The sequence below is a fragment of the Octodon degus genome, unplaced genomic scaffold (assembly GCF_000260255.1).
Source record: "Octodon degus isolate 3935 unplaced genomic scaffold, OctDeg1.0 scaffold00016, whole genome shotgun sequence".
NCBI classification, from domain to species: Eukaryota; Metazoa; Chordata; class Mammalia; order Rodentia; family Octodontidae; genus Octodon; species Octodon degus.
This window is the reverse complement of record NW_004524592.1, coordinates 17,027,310-17,042,950: the sequence shown is the minus strand read 5'-3', so window position 1 is coordinate 17,042,950 and position 15,641 is coordinate 17,027,310. Positions and strand designations below refer to the sequence as shown.

At 39.9% G+C, this 15,641-nt stretch overlaps 1 protein-coding gene across 1 annotated transcript in view; it reads right to left on the bottom strand.

Annotated features, from left to right (window-relative positions):
• The window catches only part of LOC101568624 (cytochrome P450 2J2), an 84,881-nt gene extending 69,550 nt beyond the window's left edge, over positions 1-15,331 (bottom strand). Inside the window, exons 1-3 of the mRNA XM_023710164.1 lie at positions 15,072-15,331; positions 10,563-10,725; positions 360-509 (exon numbers count right to left, since the gene is read on the bottom strand). Coding sequence (XP_023565932.1) covers positions 360-509; positions 10,563-10,725; positions 15,072-15,281 — 523 coding nt within the window. The 5' untranslated portion in view covers positions 15,282-15,331. The remainder of the gene's footprint in view (positions 1-359; positions 510-10,562; positions 10,726-15,071) is intronic.
• Between the last annotated feature and the right edge of the window lie 310 nt (positions 15,332-15,641).

The following is a 15,641-nucleotide window of genomic DNA, read 5'->3' as shown; positions in this document are numbered from 1 at the left end:
TTATTGAGAAAGAAGTAGCAATGAGATACTTTCAAAACAGGTTAGTAGGACAGTTACAATAATGAAGACAATGCATATTGTTGTCTTTGTAGTAGTTATTCATAGCACAGGATGCAGACATGATACCTTGTACAAACACTATTAGTTCAAAACTCTCTTCTCATTGAACTAAGAGAAAGTAGCTGTATATCTATGCTAACTATTTTGTCTATACAGATATATATTTTTTCACTACCAAATGGACCTTCATTGATATCCCCTTTTTTTGTTTACTTTTGTCAGAAATTAGGCCCTTAGTAAGTATCTGTTTAATGACTGAATGGGACGACTGTCCCACACCTAAAGCATGACATGATTACCGTTCTCCTCTGCCATGATCTCAACAAGATGTTGGGCTTCCTCCTGGATGCGCTCCTCTAAGCTCTTCTTTCCTAAGCCAAAGTTCCTTAGTGTGCTTAGAGCGAACCTTCGTTGTTCCTTCCATACTTGGCCACTGGACATGAACAGTCCTAGAGAAATGACAGCCAACATTATGACATCCTGATATGACCTGGGGAATATCTGCCAATTGTATGGACTTGTGTGTCAGATAAAAAGGAGAAGGGACATGAACACACTTGAAATTTATTCAGAGACATACTTCCACAGCAATATGTGTAATTCTAAGGTTTACTGCCTAATAGTTATTAGCTGCTTGCAGTTTAGTACTTTTATGTTTTTTGTAATTTGGTGCTCAGAGAAATGACACAGCATAGTTTGAAGTACCATCACTTCCAACCGATTTTACTGAGGAGAAAACTAAGGAACTAAGAATAAAAGATAAAGTGCACATTGCTTGGTAATGCAGTTTGTAAGCACATGTTCAAGTACTAGTCTCTGTATCTGAAACCCATGCTTTGATTAGAAGTCAGATAAGCTCAGTGAAGAATTAGTGTTAAATTAAAGATCTGTAGTGCAGACATGGCAAAGCCAATGCACGCAGGCATAAGAAGGCACAAAACGGCTTTACAGGAGAGATCATATCTGATCTGGGTCTTAAACAATGAGGAATGATCCAAAAGTGTCAGGAATGAATCTCCTACCAGAAAGAAGAGCACCAAGTCCAGAACATCTTATTGTGTTCCATAAACCATTTGTTTTATAACACAGGCAGCACTAAGCTCTGTTTATATGTCTTTATTTTTAGAGTACTCTTCACCTTCTTTGTGTTTTGACCTTCACCATCACATTAAAATGGCCCTCTTCACTCTGAAACCCGTGAAATCTCCAACCTCATCTCATGTGGTTTTTCCTTAGCTCTACACACTTCCTGATATTTTTTTTTTTTGTCTTTTTGAGACAGGTTGGACTTGAACTTACTTTGTAGCTCAGGCTAGCCTTGAACTCACAGCAATCATCCTGCCTCAGCCTCCTGAGTGCTGGGATTATAGTTGTGAGCCACCATGCAGGGCCTCACACTTCTTGTTTGAATGACTCTTTTCCCAGTAGAGATCAGGATAGCACACATACATACGTTTCCTTGAATCTCTGTAAGCAAATTCTCACACCATTTTGTGGTTTATTTTCTTCTATGAAATCTTCAAGTAGGTCTCCAGCCTCCTCTCTTTTCAACCCACATTTCCACAGAAAATCTTATCAATGCGTATAATTTTAAATAATAACTACTGCTAGAAACCATCTCTTTCTAGCCAAGAACTCTGTGTCCATTATGGAAATGAAAGCTTATCACTTCAATTTGCCAATTTAAAGCATTACAAACATGGCACATCCATGCTTAAATTCTTAACGTTTTCCATAGTGCTCTGAACAAAAAGCCAAACTTACCCAAATACCTCCTTCTCTTACCTGTACCTCTTTCCATCAGGTAGCTGTGTGGGATGCATCCCAATACCTTCCTGTCCCTCCACTGAAGGCATTGTGTCCTGTTAGGTTTAACTAATGATTTCCTGGAATCCATGTAACATCACCAGTACCATCTCTTCCTAGAATACTGTCATTTCTTCTCTTAAGCTGTCATTTTCTGTAAACTAACATCTACATAACCTTGTTATCTCAACTACATTTTTGTCATGCAAAAAACACATTTAACCCATAAAGAAACTCACAGGCTGAAAGTCAAAGGATGGAAAACAATACTACATGCTCCAGGACCTCACAAAAAATCAGGGCTAGCTGTTCTGTTCACAGATAATCTAAACTTCAAAACAAGAATGACCAAACAAGAACAAGAAGGTCACTATCTACTACTTACAAGAAAAATTCAAGAGGAGGAGATAATAGTCACAAAAATGTATGCCACAAACACAGAAGCACCCAACTATAAAAGACAAATTTTAAAGATCATGAAAATTCTACTAACCAGTATCACAGTCTTAACAGGGGACCTTAATACCCCTTATCCCAAAAAGATAGATTAAGCAGGCAAAAAATAAGCAAACAGGTAGCAGAACTGAACCAAAACTTTGAACAAATGGACTTAGGGGACATAAAGAGTGTTCCACCCCCCCCCCAACATCTGAAGACACATTCTTTTCAGATGCACATGGGGCATTTTCTAAAATAGACCACATACTAGTCCATAGGTCTCAATTGCATGCAAGAAAATAGAAATTATCCCATGCATATTATCTGACCACATTGCAATGAAACTCAAAGTTAATGACAAAAGAAACCATAAAAACCCCATAAACATATGGAAATTAAATAACATCCTCCTCAATAACTAATGGGTTACAGACAAAATTAACCAAGAAATTAAACAATATCTACAATCCAATGAAAATTCAAACACAACTTATTGGTATTTGTGGGATGCAATGAAAACAATTCTTGGAGGGATATTTATACCGGTGAGCTCACACAGTAGGAAAACAGAGTGAGAACAAATAAGCATCCTAATGGTGCACCACAAGCCTCTAGAAAAAGAAGAACAAATCAAGTCCAAAGTCAAAAGATGGGAAGAAAACATAAAGATTAGAGCAGAAATTAATGCAATTGAGCCAAAGAAAAAAACACAAAGAATTAATGAATCAAAAGGCTGGTTCTTTAAAAGATTAAATAAAAATTTTTTACCTTTCTAATTTTTTTAAAGAGAATACAAAATAATAATAGTAAAGAAAACTTTAGACGCAATACAGAATTTCACTAAACAAGACATGAATTCGGCAATGTTTGTTGTATTGCATAGTGTTGCTTTCAAATTTGTTGTTTGGATTACACACATGTGCATACAAAATTGAAGGAAAGCATTATAGTAAATGAAGAACAGAAAAAAATAAGCATTAGCTTCTTTCCATAGACCAGCAGTAATCAGCAGTATAGTTATCCAAGCCATCTTGCATACATACATAGCTGTATCTCTCCATCCTCCTCTCTCTCCTGTCCTCCTCCTCTCAAGATTTCCTTCCCTTTGAATAGACTATTTTCCTTTTCACAGTATCTATTGTACCTGTCAGATTTTATTTACTCCTTCAGGTTCTTACACTAGTGAGATAATACAATGCTTGCACATGCAGCTCTGATTTATTTCACTTAAGAGTATGGTCCCTAGTTGCATCCATTTACTGATAAATGGGCTTGCTTTTTATACTCTGTATTTCGTTGATCTACGTAAGATTAAATAAAATTGATACACACCTAGATAACTTCATCAAAAAGAAGGAAAAAACCTCAAATTCAAGCCATAAGGAATGAAAAGGGTGAAATTATTACAGATTCTGTGGAAATTCAGAAGATCATCAATTGTTACTTGGAAAATCTTTACTCTCACAGAATCGATGACACAGAAGAAATAGTCAAGTTCCTAGATAGCTACAAATTAACAAAATTAAACATTTTGATTTTCTACTTTAATTTTACTTTGAGCCAGGATTTCCATTTTTTCTCAAGTATCTTCAAGTTTCTCATTAGATTATTTTTTAAACATGCTGCATTTTCCTATGTAAGCATTTATCACAAATGAACTTCCTTCTTATATCTGCTTTCATTGTCACCCGAGGTTCCTAGTGTGGTGTACAGGCATTGTTATTGTCTTCCAGAAATTGTTTAATATCTTTCTCGATTTTTTTTCTGCAAACCACTGGTCATTCAGGAATGTATGATTAGGTTTTCAGTTATATCTACATTATCTGTGGTTTCTGCTGAGATTGATTTCTGATTTTATTGCACAGTTGTTTTCTAAACATGGGGGATGGTAATTCCTTTATGTTTACATAATTAGGATTTGTGAACTAATTTGTGATATATTTTGGAGAAAAGACCATGTGCTGCATAAAACAATGTATACATTGTAAAAATAAAATAAATTAAAAAGTTCAAGCAAAAAAAAAAAGTCATTCATGCTCAAAGTCCTACAGAAAATTTAAATAAATGGTCTTTACTTCAATCTGACAAAAGCCATCTATGACAATCCAAAGGCTAATATAATTCTAAATGGGAAAAACTGAAATCCTTTACTCTTATATCTAGTACAAGATAAAGTTGTCCTCTATCACCACTCCTATTCAATATAGTTCGGGAATCATTAGCTAGGGCCATTAGACAAGAGATATAAATAAAAGGAATAAGAATAGGTAAAGAAGAAGTTAAGTTATTATTATTATTATTTACAGAAGACATGATATTTTACTTGGAAGACCCAAAAAACACCACCAAGAAGCTACTAGAATTAATACAGAAATTCAGTAGGATAGCACGATACAAAGTCAATACTCAAAAGTTAGTAGCATTTCTATACACAGATAACAAACACACTGAGAGTGAAATTAGAGAAACAATACCGTTTACAATAGCACCGAGGAAAACGAATTGCCTTGGAATTCATCTAACTAAAGAAGTCAAAGATTTTTTTTAAGGAAAACTACACTACTCTGAAAAAAGAGATCATAGAGGATTTCAGAATATGGGAAGATATTCCCTGCTCCTGGGTAGGAAGAAACAACATTGTGAAGATGGCCATATTCCCAAAATTGCTGCACCAATTTAATGCCATCCCTATGAAACTACCCACAACATACCCCTGAAACCTAGAGAAATAGTTCCTAAAATTTATTTGGAACCAGAAAAGACCTAGAATAGCAAAGACAATCCTGGGCAACAAAGATAAGGAAGGATTACAATTCCTGACTGGAAATTATACTACAAAGCTACTGTGATAAGGTCAGCATGATACTGGCAACGAAATAGACCTGAGGATCAATGGAATACATTAGAAGATGCAGAAACCTCTATGAACACACTCAGTCACCTGATCTTCGACAAAGGGGCCAAACATGCTTACTGGAAGAAAGACAGCCTCTTTAACAAATGATACTGAAAAAATTGGCTCTCTACATGGTGAAAATTAAAACTTGACCTAGTCTATACCATGCACTAACCTAAAGTCAAAGTGGATTGAAGATTTAAACATTAAAACAGAAACATTAAATCTCCTGGAAGAGAAAGTAGGAGGAACTCTTGAAGACATAGGGGTAGGCAAAGGGTTCATGAACAAAAATCAAATCACACGGGAAACACTTGAAAGAATTAACAACTGGGACCTCCTCTTATTGAGAAGTTTTTGTACATCAAAAGAAATTGCCAACAAAATGAAAAGACAACCCACAAATTTCGAGAAAATCTTGACAAGCACTCAGACAAAGGTCTGCTCTCTAGAATATATAAAGAACAAAAAAATTAGGGTCCCAAAATTTAAAGACCCCATCCAGAGATGAACACACACTTCTCAGAGGATGAAATTAAAGCAGCAAATAAATATATGAAAAATGATTCACATCACTAGCCATCCATGAAATTTAAATGAAAACAACACTGAGATACCATCTCACCCCAGAAAGAATGGCTATCATAAACAAATCAACTAACAACAAATGTTGGAGAAGCTGTGGGGTAAAAGGAACCCTTCTCCATTGATGGTGGGAATGTAGGCTGGTGCAACCATTATGTAAATCAGTGTAGAGGTTCTTTAAAAAAACTAGGACTGGAAATCCCATTCAAGCCATCTATCTCCATACTGGGAATTTTCCTGGAGGAATTGAAAACATCATATCATAGTGATACAAGTGTACCTATGCTTATAGCCGCACATTGTGTGATAGCGAAATCTTGGAAACAACCATAATGCCCATCACCTGAGGAATGGATGAAAACGATGTGGTGTTTTTATACAATGGAGTATTACTTAGCTATAAAGAATGATAAATTTGAAGCCTTCACATTTAAGTGGATGCCACTTGAACATGTACTCATAAGTGAAATAAACCAGACACACATGTTTAAATATCATATTCTCTCCCTAATATAAGAACTCAAAAGAAGAAATAGAAATAGAAAGGTATAATGCAATTAAAAGGAAAGTGAGAACTTGAGGATTAGACAAAGAAAAAGGCAAGAAGTAAAGCTAGTAAACATGACGGGGCAAAACCATACATTTATACGTACAAGATGGATAAGACAGTGACCCTGAGAACTATCAGTATGTTGTTGAATCTAACAGTTACTGGTTGGGATTCTTACCCTAACTAACTATATATGCTGATACATCTGAACCGAGCGACTGCACCAAAGATATCAATATGTAATAGTGGGGTCATGCATGGAATGCCTGTCATTCTCATCTTCTCAATACATACTACTTGTCATGACATACCAATTATGGCCAGACTGTATCTCAAGTAAGTGGGGTTTTTTTCTCCTTTTTCATTAAAAGATGTTCCTAAGATGTTTAATATTCAGACAGATAGTGAGGTTAAACCCACCTGTATATGTTGTAGGGCAATAATAAGTTTCTCTTCTGGTGGGTTAACAACCTAAGTTTGCAGACCAAAAATCAGACAAAAAGTAGGACTACAAAGACAGCCAATGTTTTGGCCCTAGCCTTTCAAGGGTCAGTGAGGACCCAGGATATAGGAGAATCTGTACTGTAGCACCATGTAACTCAGTTGTGCCCCAAATTTTCTGATCAAGTACATTCTGGGGCCACAGCGGAATATGATCAATGATGTAGTGTGTGTCTCAAGAGAGTCACATGGAGAGAAAACATTCTCTCAGTCTTTCTCAGAGAGCAAAGTGATCAAGCAATGGCTGTGACTCATCTATATGGCTGATACTGACAAAGGACCTATAAAGTGTGGTACAGGGTTTCGGGATAAGGCCTGAGGGGACTTGACTGACCGTGTCAGATACAAAAGTTACATTTCTTATTCTATAGGTTTACTTTATCTTGGTCTTAATCATCCAGCAGAAAAGTGTTGAAACGAGGTATGAAAAAGTGAAGCCATGTTAATATGCTGAGCCGTGTAAGTGTCAAGTCATCAGATTCGGACATTGACAGTCCTGTGGATAACCCACTACTATTGTGGACTACTGGACTATATTAGAATATTTTGCTGAATTCATGCACCTACAATATTTAGATGGCAATGGAATACCCATCTCTGACAAAACTGAACAAGAAAAGGTGATACAAATGAAGGACAATATTGTATCTGTATATACAAAATAGGATAGATATATAGCTACTTTCTCTAAATTTAATAAGAAGAAAGATCTGTACTGATAGCATTTGGAAATGATATCATGTCTGCATCTTGTGCTATGAATGACTACTACAAAGACAATAATATGCAATGTATTAATTGTTGGAAGTCTCCTAACAACCTGTTTTGAAGCTGTCACATTGCAATTTTTTCTCAATAAAATTGATTTTTTTAAAAAAATTTTAAATGCAAACACACAAACAAACAAACAAACAAACAAACAAAAAGCCAGCCTGAGCTACTAAATGAGTTCAAGGCCGGCCTGATCTGAATAGTAAAACCGTGTCTCAAAAAGACAAAAGCAAAATCAACTTATATGATTACAAGTATATCTAATTAGCTAACACTGATCTAATAGGGAAACAAGTCATGTGGGAAAGGTACATGGAAAGAACAAAGGCATTTTTTTTCATAAGTGAGGTAATATGGGTCCAGATGTCCTGGTCACTCACCAGTGCGCCCGATGCTTAGCTCAGCTCACTGGATCTAGTGGTACTAATTGTAGTCTAATCCTAAATTGCTGCCTATCTGGAGGAAGGCATACAGGCCTAGCTCTTGCTTTTCCATCCTGAGGCTTGGTTCCCTTTAGATTTGCCACCAGCCACAATTCTGATGTCTTTATTTTTTGTGCCATTTCCTTGAGAGCCCAGTCCCACTCTGACTGTATATTAATTTCTACCTAACTTCCCTGTCTGCAACCCTCAGTCTGCATTGTGTTTGCAGATTACACATGCCAAGTATCTATTTCGACCCTTCATTGGATTTTATTAAATTTTGATAATATATCCCTGGCTTAATTCTATTCATAGTAACAATGGCTTGTTTAAGTAAACATTGTCATGTGAGTGTTCTCTGAATGAGCTGTGTACAATAGCCTTCTTTTAAATTATATCAAATTGTCAAATGTGTTATCAGTGGAACAAATTTCTAGTTTATTAGATCAACGGTCAGAAAAGTATGGCCTGCAGGTCAAATTTTCCAGTAACCTGTTTCTGAGAAAAAGCTTTGTTTCATTGGAATACAGCTACCATTATACCTTTCCTATTGTTAAGATCGTTATCATTGTACAATAGCAGAGCTGAGTTGTTGTGACAGACATAGTATGGTTCGCAAAGCTTAAACTATTGCCTGGATTTTCATAAATTCTTTGATGTATGTCAACATCCTACTTACTTCCAAGCTCTGAACACTCTCCACTTTCACACGAGTGGAAAACCCCCACTTAATACTTAATGGCGGTGCCTAGGAAGGCTGCCAAAACCATTTATGTTCTGCATTCATTTGCTTGTTTCCCCTCTACAAGGACTTGTGCATTCATGTACCCTCTCATGGCAATTTGGAGGACTATGTCACATGGATGACGGTACGTGCTATGAGCTTCAGATCCTCACCTATGTAAACCAGGAGCCTGAGGGCAGAGTCAACTAACCTGGAGCTGAGATGCCCATGTCAGCAGGGCTCCTATCACTGACCTCATTTGCTCACAGGCAGTGAGGCTCGCGCACAGGTATTTATGTCTTGCTACAACTTGTCTCTCATCTTGAAACTTCCTGCAGCAAACCTGGCTATTCAGGTTAGCACTGTGTATCAGGCAGCTTTCATTATGTCACACTCTAGTCATAAAAATAATAGCCAAATCTTCATGCTCACACAGCAAAGACTTTTAATTATACTACAAATCTGCTAAAGATTGTCTCAGAATATGCTTCCATAGTCTATGGCCATACCACCCTGAATGTGCCCGATCTTGTCTGATTTCAGAAGTGAAGCAGGGTCAGCCCTGCTTAGTACTTGGATGGGAGAATATGCTTCCACAATCCAGGCTTACCAAACAGTTTCTCTTGGTTATATATTCTGGGAAAGTGATGGCAAACCCTTTTAGAGCTTTCAGTGACAGAAACTTCAGTCAGGTGTGTTATGTATGTCACATGTCCCTCACCATTGGTCCAGGGGTAGATGGAAAAGAGATATGGCAGAATGACCCAATCATTCTTAAGACTTCTGCTAAAACATCACTTGTAGTTGTATGCACATTCCACTAACAAAAATGAGTTCTTGGGGCAGTTTGATAACAATGGAATGGGAAAGGCACTACTGGAAGTCACATGGCAAAGCCCAAGATTATAAGTTTGTATTGAGGATGGAGAAAAATTAGGGATAATATCACTGTTAAGGCTTGTGTCTAGTTGTCCCCCCAAAGCCTCATGCAGTTATGGGGCAGGGACTTCGAGAGTTGGAGACTGACTCATGGCCACTGGGATTATGGGTCTTAGTAATGCTGGGATTATGGATGTGAGAACTACACCCGCCCTTGTGGTGGACATCCTGAATGTAACATAAAAGAGACCAAGAGACAGACATGCTCTCTACTGCCATTTTGCTGCTACTCCTCCATTTTGCTTGTGCTCTCTGCCACCACCATGAACTGCTGCCCTCTGCCATGTGCCAGTCTGCCTTGAAGCCAGCTGAGTATGGACTGAAACCTCCAGTGATTATGAGCTAAATAAACCTTTCCTTCCTCAAAAAAAGACAAAAGCAAGTATAAAATAAATAAATAAGTTTGCCTAATGATAATTTAAATTCTCCATGGCAACCTGCTCTAATATGGGCTAAGGTGCTAGATACTCTGTATGATGTGGCCTTGATGGTACAGCATAAATAACTAGAGATGAGTAGAGGCAGTAGCAGAATGAAGCAGACTCACACCCATTGTCCTAGGGATGGGTGCAGAATGGGGAGGTACACTGCCTCTCGCACTGATGTGAATGTTGATGTGGCTGTGTTATCATGCACACATGCAGAGTGAGTCCTGTAGGATGTGGGGGTTCTCCCAGATCCCCATCAAGGATGCTGTTCTCAAGCTTTCTGAGGAGGTGCCCCAGTCAGCAAATGCAAGCACCCAGTTTTCTCTGATGGATAACATTTCATGCAGTTGGTTTAGGGCAGTTCAAGAGAATTGTAGATACAGAGGCACTTTTACCATACCATGCACATTTTGAACATACTCACTATTGTGAAGAAACTTACCGTTTTTACCAAATACACGTTCTCGAATAGGGCTCAGTGGGCGGTTCAGAAAGTCCTGGCCCGGGTGGGTAAGGACTTCTCTTATTAAGGGCAATCCAGTTACAAGCACCATAGGCAGGTCAGCCAAGTCCATACTAACAAGGTTACCATATTTCTTCACATACTGAAAGATATTAAAATAGTCACAGTTGAATATGCATATGTATATGCACCCAGGGATGGAGAGTCATATGTCAAAAGGACTTTCATGGAGGGATCCTGGGTTTTTGTCAGCAGTGGATGCATTATCGTTCTGAGGGATACAATTCTGAATTATTTCTCTTCTCTCAATCAAGTCAAATTCAATGAACTTCAGGAGTGAAGTTCCATTAGAAGTGTATTCATGTCCTCAACCTGTGAACTGAGTGAGCATCTATCTTCAAGGATTCATTGGGATACAACTGCCCTAAAATAAATTGTGTCCTTAATCTGACATATCCTAGAATCTAGTGAAGACCGAGAATTCATCATCCCTGGCCTGCTGAAGAAGGATATGTTTATTCAAAGTCTGGTATAGTAAAGGTACACTCCTTGGTGAAGCAGCCTGAAAAGAAGGTCCCCATTGTCAGGATAGGTTAGTCAATGGGAAGTACACTGTACAATGGAGGCAGACACCAAGCAGTCTCTCTAGCTCTAGGGTTATCTGAGGTCTTGGCTCTGTGGTTTAGCATCATAGGCTCTTGGAGCAGATACTCCACTTTCTGAGCCTCAGTTCCTCAGCTGTAAAATAGGAAATTTTATTCTGTGGATAAGAATTAGAGCAGCTATGAGAATGTCATTTTTCTTTCTGGAACACTGAGGCTGATGACCTTTATGATCAAATGAAATAGGGAGTTGTTATGGTTTGTGTCTAGGTGTCCTACTTCAAAGCCTCATGCAGCCATAAGGCAGCTTTTAGAGTTTGTGATTAATTCATGATGCAATGCTGGGAATATGGGTATGAGTGCTGCACCCATCCTGGGGCGCATAGCCGGAAGACAATCTAAGGAAGTGAGAGAGGCTTGCTAGCTGCTGCAGCGGCTGCTCCTCCCTTCATTCTTTGCTGTTTTCCACTGCCATGAACTGATGCTCTCTGCCACGTGCCGCTCTGCCTTGGAGTCAGTTGTGTATTGGACTGAGACCTCCACAAACTGCAAGCTACATAAACCTTTCTTTCCTTAATTTGGGGTACTGAGTATTCTGTCCCAGCAATGAGGAAAAAGCAACAAAGACAGTGGTGTAATGAAAGCTGAACTGTCTGAACTGTGGAGCACTGCAAAGGGCACCAAAGAGACATGTCTGGAGTTTCCTTGGAAAACAAAAAGGCTTCTAGGGAGGCAAAAAGGGAAGCTCTACAGCCCCTTAAGACACTACCCTTATTTCAATTTCTTTTGAAGAACCATTAAATGAGTCTATACTTATCATAAAAGGGCTTCAGAACAAGGGAAAATTGAAAAGGGATACATTGGTGGCATTTAAAAACATTACTATTCCCTCAAGGGATACAGTGGAAGACTACAAAAACACTTTTTAAGTTTTTCCATATCAGAAGAGATGCTACACTGGGAATGGTCCATTGAATTTGCACAGGACTAATATTAGTGGCGGTCATTCAATAGGTCTGCAAACCTTTAACACTCTATACTTACAGCAACCTTAACATACATAAACCATCTCCTTTACTACAAGCTGTACAGAGGAGAGGGATGTACCATGGAGAAGCATGCCAAGTAGACTTCAACCATATGCCTACACATGGAGGATCTAAACAAATGTTGGTCCTAATTGACACTGGTATAGGCTTGATGTAAAGCTTTCCTACTGATGAAACAAAAAAGGGGAGGAAGAATTTTAAAAAGGCTACTGAGATAGTCTTCAAGTTTCTTTAAGAAATCATCCAACATTTGGACCATCCCAGTCTCTCCAGAGTGACAATGGACTTTCTTTCACCTCTCAAATAATTCAGGGAGTGGCAAAGGCTTTAGGAATCAAATGCAACATTCATTGCATTTGGCAGCCTCAATCACCTGGAAAGGTAAAGAGAACCAACCAGAACTTAGAGCCAACTCTGCCAAACTTTGCCAAGAGATGTCTCACTTCTGGCTCTGATTGCTACCAATAGCACTCATGAGGGTTGTAACGTGCCCAAAACTGGGGTAAGTTTGAGTCCATTTCACATGTTACATATGGAGGCCATTTCTTTCCTCTGATGTGATAGTAGACCCAGACACTATGAGATTTTTATAATAAATACCTCATCAGTGAGGACCAAGTATGACAGGCTATCAAATAAATGGGAAGAGTCCTGCCAGCCCCTGGCCTGTGGGGAGCTCAGGTGTCTGTCCCGGAGACCAAGAGGTTATGAAAACCTCTAGAGAGGGAATACCAGCAGACCAATTAAAGCCAAAGTGGAAGGGCTCATTTTCAGCTATCCCATGATACCCATTGCAGTAAAGGTGGCAGACATAAATGGATTCAGCTTTCTAGATTAAAGCTGGTACCACCAAAACTGTCTGAAAACAAAGACCCTTGAAAAGGAGAGAGCTACTCCTGTAGGCCTCTGGAAGACTTGAGATTTCTCTTCAAATAAGAATACTTTAGTGCTGCCACAGATGAGTAAACAAGATTCTTACTGATGTCATGGCTCTTAGACTCGATAATTTCTCTGACAACTGTTTAATGTACATTTTTCTCCATAGGAAACACAGAAACCTAACCTGCTCCTCACATTTGGACTATTAATAGTTTCTTTCTCCCACCAAACAGGCAGCTTGGTGGTTACTAATTCTCTCATTTTCTAGCACACTGTTCTGTCTTCAAACCTGTCAGAGAGCCATAGCACCCAAGGTAGGTAGAGAAACATAATCCCCAGTAGGTAGGATCTACAGCTTCTTCCAGCTCAAAACTGTAGAAGACAGGGCCCTCCACTCTTTCAGCACTCCATAATGAATTATGGGACTTATGTCTCTCAACGGTAAATGAGACAGGACATATGGCATGGCTTAGGCTGCCTGGGAAGAGAGGCTTGGTGGGACCCCAGGATCTACAAAACACTGCCTCTCAAGACCCCATATCTAGAGCCTCTTGCAAGTTCCCAGGAGATGTGGATGGTATAAAAGAAGGGGACGCAAAAAGAAGCTCATTCTCATGACCCTTCATGGTAGTTCTGGATACTCAGTATATACTTTTTTTTTCTCCCTTTTATTCAGCCTAAGTTTTCTCTGCAGAGCTACTTTCTCCTTCACCCCTACTTTCGAACCTTGTCCCTACTTTTTGGCTTCCTTGTTCAATTTTTTCTTTGAGGGGAGTAAGAACTAGAATATGTTTAATAGGCATGCCATTTCTAAAAGGAACTACCCCACAACACACCCATTTCCATTTCCCCGACCCACGGGACGCTACTCACATATAATGATGATGGTATAAGACAGAGGCATTAACCCAGGAGGAACTGGAGGTTGGATGAGGTTGTGGTTCAAAGCCTCCCTACCCTAGACTTCATGGCTGTGTTTGAGCACTGTTACGTGAATTAGCTCTCACTTCTTTTATATCATTGTATTTTGAGGTCTCTGTGTTGTAAACAACTTGATGAGCAACTACTTCTTAATTTATACAACTTAGGTACCACTTCAGTCTGATGAGATTTTTCTTTTGTTTAGCTAAATGTTCCCATCATCAGCCACATGGCTATGGTAGCAAATGCTTGGCAAATGGGAGAGGGAGAGTAGTGAGGCTGCCTGCATGCCATGCAAACAGTCTGGATTCCGGCCCTTACTCTCCCTGTGCTTTCGCACATGACTTCCCCCACTGAAAAGTTCCTATTTATTTGTCAGACTTAGCCAATTACCAAACAGGCCTTGAAAGTCCAGCCAATGTTTTCAGTATTTAACTGTGCTGTCACCTCACTGGTGCTCTCAGCAAGATGCGGGGAGAGGGTGACTTTTGACAGAATTTCCAAGGCTGTGAGTTCTGGGCAGTGAACTCTGGCTGGAGAGGATTGTAGAAGTGGACAGAGGCTGCCCTCAAATGGCTGCTGAAGGAATCAGGCATGGAAAGAGACATTCAGGATGATTTTGGTGAGAGAGCACAGCAGGGGCACACAGTGGGGGCCAGGATCAAGGAAGTGTGGAAGGCAGTGGTCCTGGGGCCAAGGGTGAGATTCTTAGGTGGCAATGTCACCATTTTGCCTATCTAGAAGGGAGCCGCTGATGAAGAAAACACGACGTTTTCAAAGGGGACAAAGTTATGCAAAAGAGAACAAAGTTATATCACAAGTAAGTTGTTTCGATGTTTAAGACACGATGAAATGACCTTACCACACTGAAATAGTAAACATTTCAGCATACTCCAGCACCAGGAAGGCAGATGGGTGAGACTAGTCCCCAGAAGAAATATGAATCTGAAAGCAGGGCTCCAGCCCTTTTCCCAGCGGTCCTTGTTATGCGGGCTGGATGGGGGTGAGGAAGCGACCATCCTCCCTATCCCTCCTACCTGCTGAATGACCAGATTCGACTTGTCAAAGTCGGTGTGGTAGAAGTTTCCCACGAAAGGAAGGCGCCAGGGCCCGGGAGGGAAGTTCTTTGGGCGCCTCCTTTTGAGGAAGTCGGCAAGCAACAGGAAGATGAAAGCGCCCAAGAGAAGGGTGCGAAGGTGGATCGCGCCCCAGAGGACGACCGCCAGGGAGCTCACTGCCTCCAGCATGCCTACGACCTGCGCTGGGACTGGCGAGCTGGGATGGGGTCTGCCAAGCGCAGATCCGGGTGCCCAGGCCAGCCCGCTCCGCCCCGCCTTCCTCCAGCTGAGCTCCGCCCTCCCCACCCGCTGAGCCACTGCTGCCCCTCCTTCCGGGGCCGGGTCCTTCACTCTGCTGAGCCAGCCCTCTGCTGAACCTTTGGACAGTGGCAAGGGACTCTATCCCTGTGACTACCAACACCCTTCCTGGAAAACGCCCTTTAGGAAGGGTTTCTTTTTTTGATAAAATCTATTTTTTTTCTTCTTTCTTTTTTGGATAAATTGTGGTTTCATCACAAATGCAATGCTACATAGTAGTGAAAATAAATG